At 43.5% G+C, this 26,728-nt stretch overlaps 1 protein-coding gene across 2 annotated transcripts; it reads left to right on the forward strand.

The window, feature by feature from the left end:
- The first annotated feature begins 4,386 nt into the window (after positions 1-4,386).
- Positions 4,387-26,079, forward strand: LOC126427137 (THAP domain-containing protein 1-like). Of its 2 annotated transcripts, none has more exons than XR_007576543.1 (3): positions 4,387-4,638; positions 22,271-22,439; positions 23,629-26,079. XR_007576543.1 is itself a non-coding variant. In XM_050089361.1 (3 exons), exons 1-3 carry the CDS (start codon positions 4,585-4,587, stop codon positions 23,755-23,757), a joined length of 288 nt encoding a protein of 95 aa, XP_049945318.1. In that variant the 5' UTR covers positions 4,387-4,584; the 3' UTR covers positions 23,758-26,079. The 2 variants fall into 2 exon arrangements, 1 of the variants encoding a protein (XP_049945318.1); XM_050089361.1 differs by having other exon boundaries at positions 22,271-22,375.
- The last annotated feature ends 649 nt before the right edge of the window (positions 26,080-26,728 follow it).

Raw genomic sequence — 26,728 nt, forward strand, 5'->3', positions numbered from 1 at the left:
ACATGACTGCCCAGAGGTGGTATTGGTAAAACGCTTAACGAAATCCGGTTTTGGGAGCCCCACGTAAATGGGGTGATGGAGGTTACAGTAAAACTGATCCGACATAGGGGAAGAACAGTTTAGGTTTCGGAGAAATGTAGGAACGTGCATTGCAATACCGCATCTATGACTTATCTTTGAAGATGATAGGCTAAGGACAGACAAACCTACGTTTGTAACATTGGTAGACATAGTGAAAGCTTTTGACAATGTTTACTGGAAAACACTCTTTGAAACTCAGAAAGTGACAGGGTAAAATACAGCAAGTAAAATGCTGTTAACAAGTTGTGCAGGAAACGTACTCAGTTATGAGTTGAGAGGCATGGAATGGTAGCAGTGGTTGAGAAGGGAGTGAGACAAGGCGCGCGGAGTGGCTGCGTGGTCAGAGGCGCCACGCCACGGATTGCGCGGCCCCTCCCACCAGAGGTTCGAATCCTCCCCCAGGCATGGGTGTGTGTGTTGTTCTTAGCATAAGTTAGTTTAAGTACTTTGTAAGTCCAGGGACCGACGACCTCAGCAGTTTGGTCCCTTAGTAATTCACACACTTTTGAACATTTGGAGTGAGGCAGGGTTGTAGTCTAACGCTGATGTTCTTCAGTCTATACATTGAAGCAGCAGTAAAGGAAAACAATAAATATTAGGAGTAGGAATTATAGTTCAGGGATAAGAAATGAAAACTTTGTAGTATGCCAGTGACATTGTATTTCTGTGAGAGACAGCGGAGCATTTAGAAGAATAGTTGAATGGAATGGACAGCGTCTTGAAAGGAGGATACAAGCTGAACATCAACAAAAGCATGACAATGATAATGGGATATGGTCGAATTAGATCAGGTGATCCTGAGGGATTTAGATCCAGAAACGAAACACTTAAAATAATTGAAGAATTTTGCTATTTGTGCAGTAAAATAATTTGTGATGGCCAAAGGAGAGAGAATATAAAATGTACACTGGCAATGGCAAGCAAAGCACTTCTGGAGGAGAGAAATTTGTTAACATTGAATGTGTTTCTCCCTTACCGTCTGCGCCCGTCCTGTCTGCCTCTCGCCCACCCTCACCTACCTCGGCCCCACCATTGACCGTCACCTCACCTGGATCCCTCATCTCCGCTCCATCCAATCCAAAGCCCACAATCGCCTCCGACTCCTCAAACTCCTCTCTGGCCAGACATGGGGGTTGCCCCCTCTACCATCCTCCACACCTACAAATCCTTAATCCGTCCCATCTGCTGTTATGCCAGTCCCGCCCAGGTGTCTGCCCCCTGCAAATTCTATAAGTCCCTCCAGATCCTTGAGCGTCATGTACTCCGCCTCGCCTTCCGTATACGCCTCCCGTCCCCCACGCGGATCCTCCATGATCTCATTCCTTTTCCCCATCTGCTCCTCTTCCTCGAACATATCCGCATCCTCTGCACCTCCCGCTGCCTTGATCCCCCTCACCCCCTGGTTGCTCCTCTCCTCTCCCACCCCCTGCCACGCCTTCACTGTTGTATCCCCCCTACCCTCCACCTCTACACCCTACATCTCCTTTCCCAAGGAGGCTTTCATCAACTCCCCCTCCCGGATGATGCCCTCTCTCCCTCCATTTATCCCTCCTATCAACTCTGATCCTCACTCCCCCTCCTTTCCTCTGTCCTTTTCCCGGGCTCCCTCTCCCCCCCTTCCATCCTCTTTTTTCCCCACCTACGCTCTCTCTGCCCCCTTCCATCCCCTGAGTCCTTATGCATTTCCCTCCTCTGCCTTTTCCTATTCCCTCTCGCGTCTGCACTGCCCCCCCCCCCCCCCCCCTTATGAGTCCTCTCCCTCCTTTGATTGCCCCTTTCGTTTTTCCTCTCTTCCCTCCTTGTTCTCCCCCCCCCCCCCCATCTGCCCTCGGCTATGGTGTTTTATCTTTGTGCCGACATTTTAGTACAGTGTTTACAGTGAGTGTTCGGTGTTGTGTCTTCTCTGAAGTGTTGTGAATGGCCATCATACTGTCGCTGGGTGTGATTTTTTTTATCTCTTGTGAACAGAAAGCAGACTGTCGCCATGTTTTTGAATTGTCTGTCTACTATGTTCCCTGTCTGCTTCCTGTGTATTTTATTAGCTTTGCCAACCCTTTGCTTTTTGTTTTAACTTTCCACAATTTTCCGCGGTTTACAATTTCAGTCACCGATTTATCGCCTGCTTATATTGTTTCTTATCTTCTTTCTTACGTTTTAAACAGAGCAGCGTACTAAGCTGCTGCCAGCCCGCCCCCTTCGGGGGGAATCGAAATACAATAAAGGAAAAAAAATTAATTAGATGTAGTAGTAGTAGTACTAGCAAATGCACAAGTTGCATTTCTATCAGTTGTCTTTAGCCAGAAATACCCAAACAACAGCAAATTAAGACATAGAGACTATTAGTTGAATCAAATAATGCTCAGATGTACTGGAATCGATGAACAATTGTTTCACTTAACTGGTCACAAAGAGATCTACACACAAGTATGAAAACTTATCTGGGAAATAGAGACACTGTGGCAGCAGAAGTGAAGAGGCATATAAAGTTTCCACTTTAACACAATAAGTACCGAGTCACATAGCAAGGCCGGATGAAATTTGTGGATGAAGTTCTGTTCCCATCGTAAGTATAGCACTTAAAGACACTGTCAACTTGAATTAGAATCACAAAATTATTCAACTATATGTTATAGACAACGCTGTTGAATGCAATTCGACATAAAGTACAAGATGTACAGCTTTGCTTCAATCAACGGTATGTTATATACAACGCTGTTGAATGCAATACGACATAACGTACAAGGTGTACAGCTTTGCTTCCGCCATTTGAACTTAATTCAGAGTTAACACCATCTAAACTCTCACTTGCCGCCATTTTTAATGAACATTCAATCTGTTTCGCCACCACTGTTAACAGATGTTGATATTAAACTCTGCCAATCCTATAGGTTGCAAAGCTTAGTGTTCAAAATTCGTTTATTCTCTTTCCTCGAGGCAGCCGTGTTGCCAGAACAGTGAGTTGAGATGCTCTTCGCTTTGCGGCGCTGCAGTTGTGGTGTGCCATCTATCGGCGACGACGAGCAACAGTGCGTTCGTTCAGCATCTCTCATTTCCAATTTAGAACTTTGACAGGAAACTCTTAGAGGTAATAAACAACTGCTTCGCGAACCAAATGTTTACTAATAGCTTTTTTACTAATAAAATTGTTGTACCTGCCCCTGTCTGTATAATGTTAGAGGCGAGAATTTTTCATACCCAGGTATAAGTTTGGTAATGTATTCTACATATCTGGTCAACGCATATGTTAGTGCATAGATCAGCAAATTTTCTACCGTTAAATTTTTGAAAGGTGTGGTTGACGAAATCACACTATATGTTGTATCTGAAATTTTTGTCAGATGATTTCTGCAAGCTCATCTGTGTTATTACCGTAGTTTATACCAAACTAGCAGCATCTGAAAGTCTTCTTATTTGATTTCAGCTTGCTCATCTGTATTATTCCCGTAGTTTATACCATAATAGCAGCTCGCTGTACGCATCTCAACATAGCTATGAGACCAACCTTCGGGTGCTGAATAGCTCTCGCAGTTAACGTTCACCGGCATGTCTCATACATAACTCGCAATCGTACCGTCTAAGGCGCTGCACTCATGGACTGTTCGGCTGGTCCCGGCGGAGGCTCGAGTCCCGACTCGGGCATGGGTGCGTGTGCTTGTCCTTAGGATAATTTAGGTTAAGTAGGGTGGAAACTTAGGGACTGACGACCTTAGCAGTTAAGTCCCATAAGATTTCACACACATTTGGAAATCGTAGTGCTTCCTTTTTCGCACAAATCGGAGGCTCAGTATACTCGATTTGTCCCATAAGATTTCACACACATTTGGAAATCGTAGTGCTTCCTTTTTCGCACAAATCGGAGGCTCAGTATACTCGATTTGTGTTGGAAACACTGCCGAGTAAGCCAGATTATTTTCACTCTCCTAATTATATCAGTTCTTGCCCATCCAGTCGATAATCATTAAAGAATTCCCACAAATGAACAAAATTCATCCTTAGGTTAAATGAGTTTTATTTGTTTGTTTGCTTGTGCATAACTGTAGAGTTGCTCTATTTGAATCTTAATCACATTTTGATGTGTAATTGATTTGGGAAACAGTTCTAAGAATGAACATCCTTTAATTGGTCTTATGATAAGTTAATCTTCCGAATTTGGTACGTTGCGCGACTAAGGCTGGAGAAGACGGCACGAGGTATAATGGCGGAAAAAACAATTGGCCGGCTGCACGTAGTGCACCGGAGAGACGCGAGAGGGCAGGAGCTGCTGGCCGCAGTACCAACTGCCGCAGACAGATGGCAGGTCGAGTCGCTGCCGTCACTCAGTGCAAAGTATGGATGGCCGTATTTACATCACCGCAGGTTACAGTAGACTGTAATTCGTGACACGTTCGTTTAAAATAGGAAATATTGGGTATTTTCGTCTTGAATAAACCAGCAATGCTGTGCTTTTAGTTGTACTTACGAAGAGAAGAAGAGAGGGATGCATCAAGAAGAATAATACGGCTGATGAACATCTGCAGAGCAAACTGGCAGAATACAAAAGTAACTGCGTTGTGTAAAGTAAGTGCAATTTTCACGCATTAACGTGGATTAGAAAATGTAGGATTCCTCAACGAGTATATCACGTAGCAGAGACCTGCAGTAGTTTAACTTATTGAAGTTCTTGACGTAACTAGTAGTGGATTGTTGAGGTTAAAGTCAGACGTGCAGTATCGGTGCTTGCATAAGTGTACAGTTGTTGGAAACAGAAAAATGCCATAACTGAGCCCCAAGACAGTCACGTTTCAATTAGTGGTGTGCAAATCCTGAAGCATGGTTTTCTAATATTTTTTTTTTTTTTTTTTTTTTTTTTTTTTCCCCCCCTTGTGTTTAATTTATCGACACGGGACGTGACGAATGAAAACGAAACAAGACAAACGCAAAACGAAAGCAAACGGAATGAGGATATCATAATTGATTTCTTAATTTCTCGTTATTTTACAACTGTTTGTGTAAGATGTTACTGCAGTAAACGATCTCAAGTGCAACTACAGCTTCAGCATGTGTGTAAAATATTGTGATACGTTAAACCGAACGGAAATTACGTACCAAGGAATGAATGTTACTAAAGAGGAGATGCTAAGTTTTTAAATTAAAAATTAAATTGCTTTCAAGCAATTCTGTAAGTGGAATGCCATAGATAAGGTATTATTGTGTATTACTCGAACGTGTGTGTTGTCATTATCAGTAATATTTCTAAACTTTTGTTGTTTTGCAGATGAACGTCTTTTTCATTTTTAAATATAATTGTAATAGACAGTTACGAATTTTTTACACCTTTAATACACAGTATACGTAATGAGATCAGCCAACTATAATTTGAGTCGCATTATTCCAGAGCCATTTAAAACTGCGGAACGGATTTGTGATACCCCAACCTCTGCTGCCCCAACCTCTTTTTGTCAATGTGAACCGCTATAGGAACGCAAGGCCATTGCAGAGAAGATGTTTTTGAAATATGCCCCTAGGAAACACGTAAAATAGAAAAATTAGTTTTATAACTTAAGTAACCTACACATCTTGTTTATATTATTTTTTGCTGCTGAATGACAACTGCCTCAAATACTATAGGAACACTTATGATTTATCCAGAAAGAGATTTGCACTCTGCAACGGAGTGTGCGCTGATATGAAACTTCCTGACAGATTAAAACTGTGTGACCGAGACTCGAACTCGGGACCTTTGCCTTTCGCGGGCAACTGCTCTACCTAAAGGAAGGTAGGAGACGAGGTACTGGCAGAAGTAAAGCTGTGAGTACCGGGCGTGAGTCGTGCTTCGGTAGCTCAGATGGTAGAGCAGTTGCCCGCGAAAGGCAAAGGTCCCGAGTTCGAGTCTCGGTCGGTCACACAGTTTTAATCTGCTAGGAAGTTTCACTTATGATTTATGGTTTCATTATGGGGTCGGCAGAAGCGTCCGATCCCACGCGTCGGCTTTGACCCGTGACGTAAGGGTTTTGTCGTGTGACGTCATGACGGCGCGGAGTTTGGTTTGAGTGTGGCTGTCTCCAGTTCTGTTTTGTCTTATTTTATTTACTTTTCTGATCTGTTCATTCTATCTCCTGAGATGTTTTTTTTTAAATTTAAAAACACTTATTACTTATTTTAATTATCTGTTTCCTCCAATTTTTGTTTTAGTTTATTATATTTATCTTTCTGATCTGTTCGTTGTATCCCGTGAGATTTTTTTAAAAAAAAGACAAAAAAACACTAATCAGCTACTGAAGCATCTTTATCCTGTATGGGTTGCAGGGGTTACGACCCCTGGGGAGGTGGGTGGGTATTCATGCATGGCTGTCTTCACTTACACGTTGTAGCTACGCAAGGCGTCTAAATTTGTTTATATTTCGTTTGCCCCCCCACCCAAATCACCCCATTTCCCGTGCTTGTCCCGTTAGTGTGATTAGGGAATTGGGGTGTTTTTTGGGTGGAGGCAAACTAAATATAAACAAATTTAGACACCTACCCCCATACAAAATCACACAAAACGCCGAAAAAAACAGACATCACAAAACTCCCCAAATACCACTAGACACAAAATCATATGGAATCGGACACTTCCCTTGACGTATATAGCTCAACAGCAGCTCCCGATCCCATAAATTAGGATCAGACACTTCCCTTGGCCTATATAGCTCAAAAACATATGCCAATACCAATACCAACATACACAGCCACACATTAGGATCGAACACTTCCATTGACGTGCACACTGTTAATTTTATCCGTCATATCCATTCCTGAACAAAAACAACAACCGATTAATTTTACTAAAATTACCACAGGATGTACAGCGAACAACACTAAATTAACCTTCACGTAAAATCGTTAACTCACTGAAACGAATTCCACTACAAACACAGCAGACACTCGAACAATTCTGGATAATGAGCAAAAGCGAACTGAGCCCATTACACCACACAAACGAAAACCCTGAACATACCACCAGAGAGCACAACAAACCACAACACGACGACATCTACAAACACGCCACACTCACAAACCAAACTCCACGCCATCATGACGTCACACACGACAACACCCTTATGTCACGGGTCAAAGCCGATGCGTGGGATCGGACGCTTCTGTCGACCCGATGCTCGTCTATTTTCACTTCCTACGCGTCACCCTATTCAGATGCAGGCTGTAATTAGTGTATCCACTTCTGCCAATTGGAGCGACAGTAACGTCACACACGAGACATTGGTCCAGTCGACAGCAGTTCACTCAGCACCCCGATGACACAGCTGACTGCTGCGTTTACTCACGGCTGGCTGTGGCACTGCAAAACCTCCACATTAGAGTGCGCTGTTACTGCTTGTATTTCTTCCACATCAGCTTCCGTACTCTGCTGTAACTTGTTACAACTACTTAAGTTAACCAAGTCCAAAAATCATTCTAGACTCTCTGATCCTCTCTCGGTGGCTTTGTGCATTTGTGACTTCTGTATAAGCTTTGTTATTTGAAGGAATGTAACAGCTGTTGAAGTTTTTTGAGGCATAGTAGATGTATGTGAATTTAGCGGCCCCAAAGGCTGCAGTTGGACTCCTGACTCATGATCAGAAAAGGAAAATAAGACACAAACTGGGCAAGAACAAACACATGGTTGGAATTCCAAGAGGGTCAGCCAGCTTGCAGGTTTTCTTGCCTGTGATCAGTCTGACAGCTTTTCGTAGCGTCATTACTGCTGCACGGATATTGTTGTGGTCGTGACCTTCGAGACTGGTTTTGTACGTATCTCCAATCCAGTCTCTCGTGTACAAGCCTCTTCATGTCTGAATAACTACTGCAAACTACATACATGTCAACCTACCTACTGCATTTGAGGCTTTGTCTCTCTCTCCAAAATTTTTACTGCCGACACTTCCCTCCGTTATCCAATTAACTGTTACTTTATGTCTCATGATATTTCCTGTTACCCTGATTGTACTTTTTAGACAGGTGGTGCCATAAATTTTTCTCCTCCGAAATTATATCCCTCTTTATCGATTATGACCTCCTCCATTATTTTCACGGGAGAATTTTATTTGCGGGTCTGCAAGTGATAAACTAATTGTTACAGTGTAGAAGTGGCACATCAATACCTCATTGTTTTATTTCATTTGTTGCGAATAGTTTTGGGATCCGCCACACTATTGAACTGGAATGAGACATGTTGCTGGTCAGAGTTGGCAGATCTTCATGAACATCGAGCTGGTAATATAAAACAATATTGTATGTGTGGGATTTTGTTCAAAAGCAAATACCTCTTCGCTGATGATTGTCTACCCACTAATCTTCAGCATTCTTCTGCAGCACTACATTTAAACAGCTACTATTCAACTCTTGTCTAAGCTGTTTATTGTCCATGTTTCACTTCCATATCTCGCTATAGTCCAGACAAATATTTCAGTTGTCAGTTGGATTTATTTGTATTAATACGAGGTGTGTCTTGTGTTAGGATTCTAGGGTAACTTGAGTAACTCCATGTGAAGAAACAAATCACTATTTAGAACTCGTCCATGTGGAGGTCACTGACTAAAACCTGAACATAAATCCAAATGTGCAAATAAAATAACTAATTTATTGTAAATCTACAACACCCACAACTCCTTTCGTCATCCCACAGCCTGAAAATCGCAGCATTCTGGTATGTTGTCTGCAGGAACAGCAATCCAATTACAACACTCTGAAGATATATGTAAACAAGAAATTGAAATAATAAATTACCAGTGCAGTAGAGTCCCTGAAAAACTCAATGATTGCAAAAGAATCACAGCACAAAAACATACATAAAATAAGATCTCCCATGCAGCACCATGTCAGACTGCCAACGTCTTAATAGGAAAAGACATAAACATATCATTCACCACGCACAACAATATTGGGCAGAAAATCGGGCATCCTTCAAACACTGCAGACCCAGAAATACCGAAGAAAACAAACTGACTCTATCGCAATTAACAACATATACAACGACATCCGTCATCTTCGTTATATTCTCTCTCTCTCTCTCTCTCTCTCTCTCTCTCTCTCTCTCTCTCTCTCTCTCTCTCTCTCTCATACCACCTAATATTTACGGCGAATTTAGTAATTTGCACGTTTCATTGATATTTTCTAAATGAGTATTTGACTCATTAGGTCCAGTTAAAATGACAGAACAGTTTGGCCCCCACCACAACCTAGTTGGTTATAACATGCAACAGATGGTAACCTGACAAACGTTTAGCTCTGGCATAACCAAAATTCCGCTCTTCTTCTGTCACTCCTTTCATCCTCCATCTCTGGATCCCCAAACCAATTTGTTACTTATGTAAAATTTTAGCAATTTAATTATCACACATTGTGCTTTCGAGGCTGAGTGGAAGCATCGGCACCTGGTTTGATCCCTGGCATAAGGGTGTGGCTGTGTGCAGGGTCATTACGACGCGGTGTTTGTGTCGGTTGTGTCTGTCGGTGTCGTCTTGTTGCGTTTGACGGTGGGTGTGGTGGAAGGTGTGTGAAGTCGTTGCCAGTGTTTGTAGTTCACGATGTAAGGTTTGGAAGATTTTTCAGTGTGTTATCAATTAATTTTTTTTGTTTGTGTGTTTGGCATTTACGTTAGGTGTTTTTGGTTTGCCGTTTGTGGTGCGGTAAGATGTTTAAGTTATTGTGTGGCTTTTGTTATTAGGTATGGACATGTGTGTGTGCGTGCATGTTGTAAGTAATTTTTTTTATTTTATTGTCTGCTCTTTATGAGTTGTGATGTTTTGTATATTCGTAGTGTGTTGAATGTGTTTTAATTTATGTAGAGATTTTGATACTTAGATTTTTGAGGTATTGTGGTTTTGGTTTTGGTTTTAGTTTTTGTAGTTGTAGGCGTTGGTTTTTTGGTATCAATAGTTGTGGTTGATGTAAGGGAAATGATTGATTCCAATTTTCGTAGTTTTAGCTGTAGATGTTGGGGTTTTGGTTTCATCAACTGCGGTTGATGATACTGCCACCACCACCACCACCACTTCTGTACTACCATCTCACAAAAAATCTGGCCAGTCCGAAGACTGTGAGATATGGTGTGCACAGAATTATCATGGTCTGATTTTATATGCTCTCTACTTTGATCATCATTATTCCGCTGCCCAAACAGCAAAACTCCTCTACTCCTTTAAGTGTGTCATCTAATCTAATTACCTCAGCATCACCTGATTTAATTCCACTACATTCCATTTTCCTCGTTGTGCTTTTGTTGATGTTCATCTCATATCCTCGTTTCAAGACACAGTCCATTCCCTTCAACTGTTCTTACAAGTTCTTTGAGTCTTTGCCAAAATTGCAATGTCATCGGCAAACCTCAAGTTTTTTATTTCTTTTCACTGGATTTTAATGTCTTCTCCAAATTTTTCTTTTGTTTCCTTTACTGCTTGCACAATGTACAGATTGAATTACATTGAAGATCAGCTACAACACTGTCACACTTCCTTCCCAATCACTGCTTCCCATTTGTGCCCCTTGACTCTTGTAACTGCCATCCTGTTTAAGTAAAATTTGTAAATAGCCTTATGCTTCCTGTATCTTATGCCTGCCACCTTCAGAATATGAAGGAACATGTTCCAGTCAACATTGTTAAAAGCTTCCTCTTAGTCTACAGTTGCTATAAACGTAGGTTTGCTTTTTCTTAACCTAGCTTCTAAGATAAGTCGTAGGATCAGTAATGGCTTGCATGTTCCTACATTTCTACAGAATCCAAACTGATTTTCTCTGAGGTCATCGTCTTCAGTTTTTCCCTACGTCTGTTTTGCAACAGTGTCTTATTAAACTGATAGTTTGATATTTTCACACCTGTGAGCACCTGCTTTCTTTGGAATTTGGATTATTATTTTCTCCTTGATGTCTGAGGGTATTTCGGGTGTGTCATATATCTTGCCCACGAGGTGAGAGTTTTGTCATGGCTGGCTCTCCCAAGGCCGTCAGTAGTTCTAATGGAATTTTGTCTACTCCCGGGACCATGTTTGGACTTGCGTCTTTCAGTGCTATGTCGACCTCTTCACACAGTATCGTATCTGCCTTCTCATCTTCATCTATGCCCTTTTCCTTTTCCATAATACTGCCCTAAAGTACATCGCCCTTGTACAGACCCTCTATACTCCTTCCACCTTCCCCTTCTTTGCTTAGAACTGATTTTCCATCTGAGCTCCTGACATTCATACAAGTGGTTCCATTTTCTCCAAAAGCCTCTTTAATTTTCCCGTAGGTGACATCCATCTTATCCCCATTGATTTATGCTTCTACGGCCTTACAGTTGTCATCTAGCCATTCTTGCTTAGCAATGTTGCACTTCCTGTTGATCTCATTTTTGAAATGTTTGTGTTCCTTTTTACCTGCTCCATTTGCTGAATTTTTATATTTTCTCCTTTCATCAGTTAAATTCAATATTTCTTATGTTACCCCAAGATTTCTACTAGCCCTCATCTTTCAGCCTACTTGATTCTCTGCTTGCTACGCTATTTCATCTCTCAGAGCCACCCATTCTTCATCTCCTGTATTCCTTTCTTGTGTTCTTGTCAATTGTTCTCTAATGCTGTCTCTCAAAGTCTCTACAAAGTATGGTTCTTTCAGTGTATCCAGGTCCCACTTCCTTAAATTCCTACCTTTTGCAGTTTCTGTAGTTTTAACCTATAGTTCATAACCATTAAATTGTGGTCAGAGTCCACATCTGCCCCTGGAAATGTCGTACAATTTAAATCCTGGTTCCCAAATCTGTCTTACCGTTACATAATCAATCTGAAACCTTCCAGTGTCACCAACTCTCTTCAACATGTACAACCTTCTTCCATGATTAAACCAAGTGTTGGCAATGGCTAAGTAATGCTCTGTACAAAACTCTACCAGGTGGCTTCCTCTTTCATTTCTTACACCCAGTCAGAATCCACCTACTACATTTCCTTCGCTTCCTTTGCCTTCTACCATATTCCAGTCCCTATGGACTATAAAATTTTGGTCTCCCTTATCTCTCTGAGCGATTTCTTCAATCGCTTCATCTGCAGAGCTAGTTGGCATATAAACTTGTACTACTGTGATAGATCTTCACTATACTGTTTGTAGTAGCTTATCCACGTTCCAATTTTTTTATTCATTATTAAACCTACTGCTGCATTACCCCTATTTGATTTTGTATTTATAACCCTGTATTCACATCAGCAGAAGACCTGTTTCTTCTGCCACCGAACTTCACTAATTTCCACTATATGTAACTTCAACCCATCCATTTCCCTTTTCAAATTTTCTAACGTAACTGCCCAATTCAGGGATCTGACATTCAACGCTCCGAAATGTAGAACCCCAGTTTTGTTTCTCCTGATACTGACACCTTCCTGAGTAGTCCCTGTCCGGAGATCCAAATGAGGAAATATTTTGCATCTATAATATTTTATCCAAGAGGACACCATCATTATTTAACTGTACAGTAAAGCTGGATGCCCTCAGGAAAACTTACAGCTGTAGTTACCCTTTGCTTTCAGCTGTTTGCAGTACAAGCACAGCAAAGCCATTTAGCTTGATGTCACAAGGCTGGTTCAGTCAGTCATCCAGACTGTTGCCCCTGCAACTACTGAAAAACCTGCTGCCCCTCTTCAGGAACCACACGTTTGTCTGTTGTCTCAACAGATACCCTCCCATTGTGGTTGCACCTACGGTACGGCCATCTGTATCGCTGAGCCACTCGAGCCTTCCCGCTGACGGCAAGGTCCGTGGTTCGTGGGGGAGCGAGTACAGAGCTGCACAATTACAGTCACTGACAGTAGTCATTTCGAACACAGTCAAGTGTTGTGAAAACGTACACATTCAGTTCTCTCAGGAAGTAATGAGGATTTAGTTTCTTTCCAGGATAGAAATTAATATTTCTTTAAATAGCATGCGCACACACGTGTAAAATACACCAAATTTATTGATGTGCTACAGTGTTCTTACTCTGTGCCTTTTAATTGCTTTCAAAAAATGTTGTCAGATATTTTATGAAACTGCCCACAACACCACCTTTATCGTTTTGTTTCAGGGTAACATCAAGTAATTGCACTGCACTAACATAGCCGACTTCAGTCTTGTTCTATTTTGTTGATGTCAAAGACCAGGGTGTAGCATGCCCTCCTGGTTCCACGTGGTTTGTGGTGACAATAGCTTTTCCACTGTTCAGTCTGATTCATCCAGAAGCAACAATGAAGTCTCTATTGATGGATTAAAAGCTCAGATTAGCGAAAGATGGTGAAGGAAATAAGGCCATGCAATTTGAAAGGAACTATGCCAGCATTTTGCTGAAGTGATTTAGGGGAATGATAAATCAGGATGGCTGGACGTGGCTCTGAATCGTTGTCTTCTGAATAAGATTCCAGTGTTTCATCCACTGCTCCTCCCCATTCGGTACGATTTAGACACAGTAGCCTGTTCGGTGTTCTGGGTGATGTAGACAAAAAATTAATTACCTAGTATCTCCATGTCAATAAATGCACACATGAAATTCTAATAGCTATCATTCTATAACTCGGAGCGGCAGCAGTACTAGCAGATGGAAAAATTGCTTTTCTATAAATTATATGTAGTCTGAAATATCCAAACAGCAATAAACAAAGAGGTGGAGAAGATTAATTGAATCGCGTAATCTTTACATTCCTACTGCTGGTGATTATTAAAATCACTGCTCAGTCTTACTGCTATGAGTTACAGGTTGTTTCACTTAATAGGTCAAAAGATAGCTATGAAAATATGGAAACTTATCTGAGAAATAAAGATACTGTGGCACCAGAAGTGAAGAGGCATATGAAGTTTTCACTGTGACACAATAAATGCTGAGTCACATAGCAAGGTTGGATGACATTTCTGGATGAAGTGCTGTTCCCATCTTCACTACTTTTACGGACACTTCCATCTCGAATTAAGATCACGAAATATCTCAGTTATGTGTTACAAGCCTACTGTATACACACAGTCACCAACAGCTGGGTGCCAGAATGCATATCGACATATACTACATGCGAGACACTTATTTCGGAATGCCAGAAAGAATCCGCAATCTAAATGGTACATAAATGACTGAAGAGTACATGCATGCAGTTAACTTGTACAAAATGTAGGGGCAAAAACCGTTTTAGTAAGTTGCAAATAGTAACTGATAAACTGGGATTACGTTCAATAGAGTTAATGAAGTTGCCTTGCTATTTAGAGTTACCTGACGCTCTTATAGAAATTCATGTTTTGATGGTAGCATACAGCTGGCGCAAACAATTGAAAATGATTAGCACCCCCCTGCAGGGGGGTCCACAACTCTTTTGTGGATACGTGCGTGGAGAGCACGGGGCCCCGAGCTATTGCGGCCTTCTTTCCCCAGGGCTGCATTTCCTTCCCCTTCCCCTCCTTACTCCTTTCCCCTCGCCCTCTCCTCTCCCTCTATTGGTGTCCTTGCTTATGTTGGCCCCCGCTATCCTCCTGGTTCTGTTGGTTTTACACTCCGGCTTTGTTGCGTAATCATCTCCTCCTTTTGGCATTCCTTGCTCCCCCTCTGGGGTTTGACCTCCATTACAAAATTTCTCTTCCGTAGTGTGAGCCATTTGGGGAAGAGCACCTTACCTAGTGTCTCCGACGTGCGCCCTCCTAGTACATTCCACCTTTTCTTTCACGTCGTTGTCCGATGCTAGGGTGCATAGCCAGCACGGTAGCCAGCCCGTGTGGTGGGGTCGCTATGTACCCTTTTGGTTGCGCCCCCTGAACACACAGGGATCACACTTCTGATACCTGAGCTGTGACCTCCTCATGCATGCCTTGGAGTGGTTGCTCGTCGTCCCGGAGCATCGGAACTCCCGGCAATGGCCGCCGTGCCAGACAGCCCTTGCTGTGGCTGGGTGGCGCCCGTGGGGAGAGCCCCTGATAGGAGTGGGTGGTATCAGGGCAGACGCTATGCAGATGAAACGCATACGGGTCCAAAACTCTGGCAGTTCTTCTGCGGCCGTCTCTCTGCGTGGAACTGACTCTTCGAGTGCTGCTTCTCCTGCCCCTTCGGCCCTCCCTTCCGTGGCTACCCCCTGGGAAGAGGGTCAGGCCCATCGGCTCGGGGCGAAACCTTTCCCCCGTTATCTAGTTTGCACAAGGACTGATGGGGGTACTTTCACCAGTGTAAAACCTTTATTCTTTGTGGAACACATTGAAGACAAGTTTGGCGAAGTGCACTCCCTGAGCGAGATGCGGTCGGGTTCGTTGCTCGTCAAAACTGCTTCAGCTGCCCAGTCTGCGGCCCTTCGTGCCTGTACCCATCTTGGCACAATTCCTGTGTCCATTACCCCCCACCAGTCTCTAAATATGGTACAAGGTGTGATTTTTCACAGGGACCTCATCCTTCAAACTGACGAGGAACTTCGGGACAATCTCGGACGGCGGGGTGTTCACTTTGTTCGGCGTGTCCAGAAGGGTCCTAAAGACAATCGCATTGCTACTTGTGCCTTTATCCTGCTCTTTGAAGGGGATACCCTCCCTGAGAAAGTTAAGATTACGGTTGATCGATGTGATGTGAAGCCGTACATCCCACCTCCTATGAGGTGTTTTAAGTGCTTGCGTTTTGGACACATGTGTTCCCGCTGTTCACAGGCCCCTCTCTGTGGTGACTGTGGACATCCACTCCGGGAGGGGAGTCCCTGTGTTCCCCCTCCTGTGTGTGTAAATTGTCACGGTAGTCATTCTCCACGTTCACCAGATTGCCCAGTATATAAGAAGGAAAAGAAGATACAGGAGTATAAGTCCCTCGATCGTTTAACCTACAGAGAGGCCCATAAGAAATATACACATCTTCACCCTGTGTCCATGACATCTAGTTACGCTTTAGTTACATCTTCACCCCTTCCTCCCCCTTCCTTACCCCCATCCCGGACCCCTCTCCTCCCCCCTCCCCTGCGACTCCCACACCTTCTCCTCTGGGCGCTGCTCCCCCTCCCCAGCCGGAGAAGTGTCCCGCTTCTTCGGCGTCTGCCGGTCGAGGGCGCCTCTCCCGGGATGCCCCTTCCCGGCACCTTCCAGGCCAAACGTCTGCTGCCGCGTGACGACCGCGAGAGCCGCAGTCTGTCGGCCCCCAGGTCGCCCAGTCTCTTTCTGTTCCCGATCTTGCTGCAGCTGGCTCCTTTATGCCACACAGCCCCCCTCGATCCCAGCCTGAAAAGAAGAAGAAACATAAGTCCCGGGACAAAGAGCCTCTGGTGTCACCGGAGGTCCCTCCCCCGACTTCACAACCGGATTCTGACCTGTCTTTCACGGGTGTCGCCCCCTCCTTGGCGGTGACGGGTTGGGACCTGGCGGTATGACTGGCTTTAGCGTGTTCAGTCCCCATTTAAATCATCGTTCTGTGGTTCTGCAATGGAATTCTAATGGATACTATCGTCACCTTCCGGAATTGAAATCCCTTCTTTCGTCTTACTCTGCAGCTTGTGTGGTTCTCCAGGAATCTCATTTTACTGATTCTCACTCACTGACCCTCCGTGGGTTCCGTGTTTTCTGTCGAAATCAGGTCGGACCCCTGCAGGCTTCTGGTGGCGTTTGTATGTCGGTCCGAACAGACATTGCTAGCACGTGGATTCCTCTTCAAACTACATTGGAAGTGGTTGCTGTTAGGGTCCACCTAGACTCTGTGGTCACAGTTTCCAATCTTTATCTCCCTCCTGACAGGACTCTTACACCTGCTGCCTTAACTGCCCTTCTTCAGGAACTTCCTCCTCCTTGGGGATTTTAATGCTCATCATCCTTTGTGGGGCAGTGCCTTTCCCTCTAGACGAGGTCTTCTTCTAGACCAATTTATTGCAGACCACGACCTGTGCCTTCTTAATGATGGCTGCCCTACTCATTTCAGTGCGGGTCATGGTACCTTTTCTGCCATTGATCTTTCTCTTTCTTCTCCCTCTCTCCTCCCTTCATTACACTGGTTGCCACACGACGACCTTTGTGACAGTGACCATTTCCTGTCGATTATCTCGCTCCCTTCCTGCTCCCCGATGGACAGGTTACCTCGTCGGTCTTTCCGACGCGCCGATTGACCTCTATACACTGCACAGGTTGAGTTTTCTCCCTCTTTGTCGGGTTGTATTGATGACGTCCTACGTGACGTGTCTGATGCGATTGTTCGCGCTGCTAGCCTTGCTGTCCCGCGCTCATCTGGACCATATCGTCGCCGGCAAGTCCCGTGGCGGAGTACGGCCATTGCCATTGCCATTGCCATCGCCATCCGTGATCGCCGTCGAGCTTTGCAACACCTTAAGAGGCACCCATCCGTAGCCAGCCTTACTACGTTTAAACGCCTCTGCGCTAAAGCCCGTTATTTAATCAAACAGAGCAAGCGGATATGTTGGGAACGATTCGTTTCTTCCCTTGGTTCTACTGTCCCCCTGTCACGGGTATGGGTTACACTTCGCTGTCTCCAAGGTTGCCATCGGCACTCGACCCTCCCAGGCCTTCACCTCCCAGATGGCCTTTATAAGGACCCGTTAGTTCTTGCAGAACATCTTGCGACCCATTTTGCTGTGGCATCAGCGTCAGCCTCCTATCCGGCTGCTTTTCTTCACTTGAAACAGTGGGCTGAAGCTCTCACCTTATGCTTCACCCCTTGTGAGTCAGAATCTTACAACGAACCTTTTACGGAATGGGAATTTCTTTCTGCTCTATCTTCTTCTCATGATGCGGCCCCCGGCCCAGATTCCGTTCATAACCAACTGCTTCAACGTCTCAGTGCTCCACAACGGCAACATCTTCTTCGGGTGTTTAACCGTATCTGGCTTCAGGGTGACTTTCCTTCTCAGTGGAGGGATAGCATTGTGGTTCCAGTCCTTAAGCCTGGTAAGAACCCCCTATCTGTTGACAGCTATCGGCCAATTAGTTTGACCGATGTTGTTTGTAAGTTACTCGAACGGATGGTAGCCCGTCGGCTCAATTGGGTCCTCGAATCTCGGGATCTGTTGTCCCCTTACCAGTGTGGCTTTCAAGAGGGACGGTCTCCGATCGATCATTTACTTCGCTCGGAATCCGCAGTTCGGCAGGCTTTTTCCCAGCGCCGCCATTTGGATGCAGTGTTTTTTGACCTTCGCAAGGCCTATGACACGGCCTGGCGCCATCACATCTTACTTACCCTTCATCAGTGGGGTCTTCGTGGCCCACTCCCGATTTTTATCCGCCAGTTTCTGTTCCGTCGGTCGTTCAGAGTTCGAGTTGGTACTGTTTTTAGTTCTCCACGGACCCAGGAGACGGGCATCCCGCAGGGTTCTGTCTTGAGTGTCCTTTTCCTCATTGCTATCGATGGACTTGTGGCCTCTGTCGGTCCTTTGGTCGCCCCTGCCCTGTATGTGGATGATTTCTGCATTTGGATTAGTTCCTCTTCAATGGCATCTGCAGAGCGGCAGCTCCAGGGAGCTATACGGCGTGCCTCTGCATGGACCCTCTCACATGGGTTCCAATTCTCTCCTCTAAAATCCCGGGTGGTCCACTTCTGTCGCCGTGCTACGATCCACCCTGATCCAGAGCTCTATCTCGCTGCACAAAGATTGCCTGCGGTCCCACAGTTTCGTTTCCTGGGTCTTCTTTTTGACAACAAGCTCACTTGGCTGCCCCATATCAGACACCTGAAGGTAGGATGTTTCCGTAAACTCAATGTCCTTCGCTTCCTTGCCCACTCCTCTTGGGGTGCGGACCGTTCCCTCCTCCTCTGTCTTTATCGTGCTCTAGTTCTGTCTCGCTTGGACTGTGGTTGTCAAGTTTATGGTTCAGCTGCTGCTTCCACACTGCACGTGCTGGATCCGGTCCACCATCGTGCTATCCGTTTGGCCACCGGTGCCTTCCCTACTAGCCCTGTTGGTAGTCTCCTGGTTGAAGCTGGGATCCCCCCCCTTTCTGTTCGGCAGTCCCAGCTTCTGGTGTCTTATGCACTCACTATCCGTTCCTCTCCCACTCATCCCTCCTATTCTATCCTGTTTCCAGACCATGGACGTCGCCCACCCGACTCCCGCCCTCGGGTGGGTTTACCGGCTGGGCTGCACCTTGCGTCTCTTCGCCGTGATTTTCAGCTTCCTTCTTTGTCCTGCCTTCCTCGCTCCCTCCCCTCCACCCCCCTTGGTTAGTTCCTCGGCCTCGAATTCGGATGGATCTCCGCCGAGGTCCGAAAGATTCCATCCCCCCTGGTGGTGTTCCGTTCCTTTTTCCGCTAAATTTTATGGGAGTTTTGGGATGCTGTTGTTTTTTACACTGATGGCTCTAAATCTGCTGATCATGTGGGATATGCCTTCACGTCCTCTGTCGGAACGGAAAATCATCTGCTACCACCTACATGTGGGGTGTTTACTGCGGAATTGATGGCAATTTCCCAGGCCCTTACCTTTATTAAACAGTCTCAACACAACTGCATTTTGTTATGCACGGACTCAATGAGTGGCCTTCTTGCTATTGACCGGTGTTTTCGCACCATCCCTCGGTCTCTGCCATCCGTGACCATCTCGCTGATATTCACCGTGCTGCTTGTTCCGTTGACTTCCTTTGGGTCCCTGGCCGTGTGGGTATCCCGGGTAATGAGCTCGCTGATCGTTTGGCTGGGACAGCAATCACTTAGCCCCCGTTTTCTGTAACCCCTCCTGCAGTGGATTTACGGCTTCATATCAAATCCCACTTCACACAGTCATGGGCCAATTCTTGGGAGGCTACTCCCCTGTCTAATAAACTTCGTGCGAATAAGGTGACACCAGGCCCGTGGCATTCTTCCTTCCGCCTCTCCTGAAAGGACTTGACCACACTGTGTCGTCTCCGCATTGTCCATAGCAGGCTGACCCGTGGTTTTCTTTTGCGTGATGAGCCACCCCCACTTTGTGGTTGTGGAGCCTTCCAGTCGGTAGCCCACATTTTGGTTGAATGCCCCCTTCTTTTGGCTCTGCGTGCTAAGTACAGACTCCCCCACGCTTTACCTTTGATGCTGGCTGACGATTCCCAGATGGTCTCTCTGGTTCTCGGTTTCCTCTGGGAAAGTGGTTTTTATTCTCAGTTTTAAGGTTTTTAATCTCTCTCTGGTATTGGGGCAGGGTGGTGAGTGTTTGGGTGTCTCCCACTGCAAGCAGTGCTTGGAGATTCCCTGACCAAAATCCTCTTTTTTTCCCCTTTTCCTCTGTTTTTACCCTTTTTTTTAAGGCTTGGTTAGTCTGCTTTTCCCATACGTACTTTCTACATTCTAGCTGTTGTACCTTTTAAGCCACAGGTGGTCTTGCCTATGCTGCTTCAGCATAGTGTTGGGTTCGTTCTCTTGCTGACTTCCCTCATTTTGTTTTTACCATTGACAACATGACTGCCCCTTTATGTTTTTAGCCTTTTCCCTTTTATTGTTCTGACTTTCCTGAGATGTCACATTAGCGGACCACATTTGAAACAAGGGACTGATGACCTTGCTGTTTGGTCCCTTAAACCTCAAACAACCAACCAATGATTAGCACCTAACTGTGCAAGTTTGAGAATTTATTTCGAGGCTGCTGTAGGATATACGTGTGTTGTTTATAATGCAAAATGTGAACGTTGAATCCTTACAGAATCTGTCCCACCTACAAGTCTCATACCATCTTCCGACTTGTGAAACTTTGTCGATTCCACCTGCTCATATAGTTGAGGGTTTAAAACATACCTATTTGTTCTTCCACGAGGAAGTCGTTTTGCTAGAAAGTCCGAAGTTGGGAGCAAGGTCAGTTTAGGTGCACTCCACTTTGCTGCTCTGGATTTGTGGCATGTTTACAGAAGTAGTAAAGCTCTGTATAAAGGAAAGCACGGCCATCCTATATCCCTGCATTGGTTGCCGTTCGCATCTCGGGATTGGCAGAGACCGCATCACATGACATTAGAAACCATCGTTGGCCCGAGCATTGTGTGTGAAGCATGGGACTCGTTGTGTATTTTCGAAGTTTTAAGTAGAATAATGCCTCAGTGCTGTGCTTTCGGCTGTTTGTTTCGAGGCAAAAAGGGAGGAGAACTGTACAGGATTCCTTCGGAAGGGAGAGATGCAACAAGGAGGAGAATATAGCTGATGAAACTCAGCAGAATCTGATGAAAATCAGCAGAACCAACTGGCAACCCACAAGAGACTCTAGCTGGTGTGCAGTAAGCACAGTTTGTATTGATCAGCACAAATCATCTTAGGGCTTAAGACTCACTGTGTAATAAACTTGCTGTTTTTTGACTTACTTCGTGATCAGATTTGGTGCATCGTTATACGTGGTTAGCCTAAAGTCGCCAAGATTGTTTTTAAAAGGTACGTCGATTTCAAGCCAATTTTTACCAAAAGTAGTGAAAATGGTTCGTTTCTAGTAGATCTGTAATGTACAGACTGCTGTAAGGGCGTATTTTTTGCAGCACAAAAGACAAAATAGCTAAACGTTGTTTTTTGTTGCATATTCAGTGTGTAGGCCCAACTGTGGAAGATGGAAAATGCAACATTTGGATGTTTTAGAGTACGTTGTTGCATCCTCCGAAAATTAAGGTACTATGGCTAACTGTTCTTTAAAGACGAATTAACAATGTATCATTTCCAGTAAGTTTTGTGAAAATAATTGGTGTGATAGTGATGTTCTTTTCCAAATTGCCTATTGTTTGCTTTTAACAGTGTAAGCCTACCCTTTTAACAATCATTGAAATAAATGAAAAGAAAAGCATAGCTGAATTGCAACGTCAATCTTAACAGTACAGGATATTTTAATTACTTCTTTTAATACAGCTTCTTGTACAATCGGCAGTCTCAGATGGCAATACTAGGTAGGCCTACAATATGCCCATCGTACAATACTTGTTGTTACACAGCAAACGTAAACCTACACAGGAAATATGAATCTTATGAAAAATAAACTTGAATGAATATACAATACATTACCTGAAAGATGTTAGTTCTCTCATGTAAAATGAAATTTTTTTTCAATTAGTTTGCAGGTAGAAGCTGAGAGACTGATCAATGTTGCAGTGTTTCTGTATAGCTACCGTACCTAATTCATGATCCTCTGAGCTTCTTGCACTTCGTGTAGTTATGAGGAATGTGTGCTCGGTTCTATTGATATTGCTGTTTCATATATTTTATATTATAAACTACTGCTATAATGAATAGTTTTGAAATTTTTATATCACAACGTTTGTATTTAAATTGGCTGATAGTACTGTTTCTGTTTACCAGACTCACTTCACTCCAGACCAGTTTGAAGCCAACAGAGCTGATGGAGTGGAAAAACTTAAACCAAATGCTGTGCCAACCATATTCTGTTACCGTAAGCCACCAATGGTACGTAAAGCTACTGCTGAGAGGAAATCTGTTGGCCTACTAGAGAAACGTACTGAGGATACAGGTAACTCGAAAATAACATTCAGTGCATCAATAGCTTTTTACACGTCATGCTGTCGCTTGCTGCTGAATTGTGATGACACTCTGAAAATCTTGTGTGACTGCTAGCAGTTCACATTAGTTATTTTAATCTGAAGGACACACAAAATTTCCCTTCACAGCATTATGCTTGCAGACACTAGGCGTACCTGTATCGTAGAACTTGTCATAGGAATGCTTTGTCAATTGAGTACAATAAGCATATACCTTTCTAAAAGTTGTAGTAAATATGTGGCCCAGAGTTTCATCTTCAGAAATTGTTTCATACTCTCATTTTAATCCTGAGTTGTGTACAGAAACAGATTCAAATATTTCATTCACAACAGCTGTATATTTTTCAAACTGGCATGTCCAGGGTCTGTTGATGGAGGGAACAAAATACTTTGCCACAAGGTAATTTAGTGAACAGGACCACATATCTTACGTACACAGTCCACTTGTATTGGTATCTGGTGAAAGAAATGGTAATGTCTTTCCTCATTCCTTTCTGCTATATCGTTCTACTGCTTGCCACTGGATACGGTATATACTGTACTTCTAATGTACAGTTAAACATTATACCTAAATGCGAAAATAGATGCTTTGATTTGTTACCACAGCTGGTTAAAGTTTACTTAAGTTTCCCCTTACCATTCATGTTTTTAAAACTTTGTAATCAGAGCTTTGCGTTTATTGGCAATATGTGCCACAACAGGTGCTAAGATACCTAATCTTGTGGTTAGGTTTGGACGGGATAATTTAATCATTTATTGCAAATAATGTTTACTTGCACTTAACTGTAATCCCCACTACAACCCACATCAGAAAGTACCACTGGTCCCACAGCTATTATAATTTTTATGTTCAAGCCTGACATGCTCTGTTGTGATTGAAGTGTTGTTGTGAATTCAGTATAATTGCTCATCTACAATTTCACTTTAGTATATGGCATTAATTTTGCATTTCATAGTAGTAAGCACACACCTGGAATAATACGACCCAGATTGTCATAATTTGCTTCTGTGCTTCGAAACTAACATTTTGTCACCTTATGTAGCTGTAAATCACGTATGATAGCATACTGGGAAACAATCCCTGGCTACTTAAAAACATATTATAGTGTTAAATGCTTTTTATTTTTGAAGATTGTAATATTGCAAATCTGTGTTTCATAGGTTGGAGAGCCTTCAAATGTGACCAATGGCATCAGTCCTGCAGAGAACATGGACCCAATAGAAGATGAAGTCACCACCCTGAAGAACCGAGTAAAACAGCTTCATGCTGAAATTGAAGTTTTAAACTGAAAACTCAACCTCTCTTCTTTTGTGCCTTTTACTAAAGACAACCTCCTTGCCGGTGTGCACGGTTTATTCGGCGCAGATCAGTTTGCAATATTAACAAAGGGGAAACGCTGCAGGAAGGGCTGAAAATTAGACTAGCTTGTGGTGGTATAGGGTACAAAGTCCTGCTGGAAAATAAACTTCCGTTTCCTTCAGACAGAACCCCGATATGTTCGCTACAGAATGTAAAATTTAGGCCTGTTGTGCTGAGGGAGCTCATAAGCTCGCTGAAAGTCAAGCTTCGGCACATGTTATCAGGGGAGAAACATAGTGTTCTCGTGACGGATGAGTTTAGTGTCAATCCATCATTCGAATATGATTGAAGCAATGGCTGCATCATTGGTAATCATACCATACCTCCATCAAATCTTGCCCTTGCAACAACTACAGCTTCTCATGCATTAGTTTTTATGCTGGGTGGTACCACCTCAAGATGGAAAGAAATCATAGGTTACCATTACAGGGACTGGTGACCTCAGATGTTAGGTCCAATAGTGCTTAGAGCCATTTTACCATTACACATGGCCATCTTTTTTCCAGTTCTCATGTCAAAGACATCATTATAAACATTATTAGAGAATCTCGGGCATTCGTACAATGTTCACTGCATCGTGTCAGATACGGCAGGGCACAATCGAGCTGAATGGCGAGAATTTGGAATTGTTGTCGAAAGGTTTTCAGAATTAGTTTCTGCCAGTATCCTTGTGATAATAATAGGAAACTAATTTTCCTCACAGATTCACCACACATTTTGAAAAGTATGAGGATTCAGTTAGTCAATGGGCAATCAGTCTTCTTTTCACAAAATGTTGTCGAGGAACGTGATCTGCCTTGTAATGAGGTACATATAAATCGTGTATAACAGTGGCTTGAGGTAGGCAGTGGTTTAAGTCTTAAACTGGTACCAGAACTGTGTGAGGGGTGTCTGAGGCCAAACAATTACGAGAAAATGAAAGTTGGCTCGGCTACTGCCCTAATTAACAGCGAGACTGCAGCAGCCAGTGAGTATGCTGTCTAGACAGAGAAACCGCAGCAAAATACTTTAACCACAGCACGATTTCTAAAGCACGTTCGTGAGTGGTCTTGCCTCATGACATCCAGAGCTCCAGTTATGGCTCTGAGTTGTTATGATGAACAAACATACAGTGAGGCTCTCTGCCATCTTTAGGACACTGTGATTATTTGACAACTTGGAAATTGGCCTGAACAGTGCCTGGAAACCAATTCAGTCTGGCGTAGTTTTGATAACTGCCAGTATTTTGGAATTTTAGGACACATTCCTGAATGAGAATAAATTTAAATTTTTGCTGTCGAGTAGATTTACAAAAGATCCTTAGAAAATCTGTTTTCAGTGGTCAGGTTCAAAAGTTCTATACCAGCACCACAAGAGTAGAAATTGGCACTGAGGGTTATTGCTCTTTCTCTGATCTTTATTACTGTCACAGATAATAATGAAAATAAAATTAATGGGGGAATCGCTAAGTGAAGATGAGGATAAGTGTTCCGAGGAAGTTGATGGCCCCCTTCGTAATGCTGTGTGTGATGGTGAGCACCAGTCTCTCTACTATTTATGTGGTCACACTGTTAGGCAAGTTATGAAGCGTCACGAACTTTGCAAATTTTTCGAGGGGAGCCCAATAGTGTCTAGAGAAAATGTCTGTATGTCTGTGAACGTGCTTTTACAACTAAAATCCTTTAGAGACCTCACTTATTGAGCCAGCAAGTGAGGTTTTGTTTGTATTTCAAAAGGCAGAGGTGTAGTTGAGAAGCAAACAAAAAGATGTTACTCTCAGGTGAATTGTTGCTCTCTGATGTAGCCACTTCTGTGGTTGCGTCAGTGGAGGAGAAAGTAGTTTTCCCAGCCTGCCACAGTGTACAGGAGAAAATAATTCACAGCTTCCTAGCAACAAGAATTCATCTGCTTCTAAGGGAGCGAAATAAGATATAAGGTTTAGTGACACAAGGCAGTAGAAGCAGGCCATGACAAAGTTATTGCAGAAACTGTGGCTTCCGAAATCACTTTTTACTAAATGATTTGAAAAATTGACATACATTAGCATGTTGAGACATAAAATCTGTGTTAACGATTTTTCTTCAAATGTTCTCATTTTTCTTTTACGTACAGTTATTTTTATATTTTTGTTTTACGTTTCTTTCTCAGAGTGTGGAGTGCTTTTATTATCTCGTGTAATATTTGCTACATTTTGCAAGTAGAGTATACCCCTGTCAAGGGTTCAGAATGATGAATATATAAATAAAAACTTCATCTTTCAACCTGTGTACATATTTGACTTTTGTGATTTCCCATCACTTTTGTTTTTCTTGTAATTCATTTGCTTTCCTTAGTTTTTGTTTCTCTGAATTTCAGTAGCCTTTTATACGTACGGTGTATCTACATCAATTAATACAGAAGGAAGTCTGTAAAGTTTCCCTCCCTTCTCAGCTCAAAAAGTACAGCCAAAGCCACAGCACGTAACATAACTGAAAATGAAACTTTCGAAACTACAATACTTCTGCTGCATATGCAAACTAAGTTGACCGTATGTGGGAAATGACTCTGACTCTACGTTTGCAGCCATTGCACTGTGTCAGCTTAGTTTGTGGAAATGGAGAAGTTACCTGGGAGCGGCAGAAAATGGGCATTACTGCGCACACACAGCTGCGATGACGTGCACGGCGCTTGCTCGGCACGTACGCTTTTCCTCGCATTTGTGTTTGAAATTTCGTGCGTATTAAGGCATCGTGTGAAGCACTGTGTCATGGTGTTCAGAGGGGACATAGGGAGTTATTGTACTTAGGGCAATTGTTTTACCATTTCCTATCCGGATAAGAAGTGCAAAATAAGGAAGCAGGTCTGGAGTAATATTCAATTTACAACTAGAGTATTCAGCTCAAAGTATCACAATATTTTGCTATGTGATGACTTGAACATAGA

Source organism: Schistocerca serialis, chromosome 11 (assembly GCF_023864345.2).
Source record: "Schistocerca serialis cubense isolate TAMUIC-IGC-003099 chromosome 11, iqSchSeri2.2, whole genome shotgun sequence".
Taxonomy (NCBI): Eukaryota; Metazoa; Arthropoda; class Insecta; order Orthoptera; family Acrididae; genus Schistocerca; species Schistocerca serialis.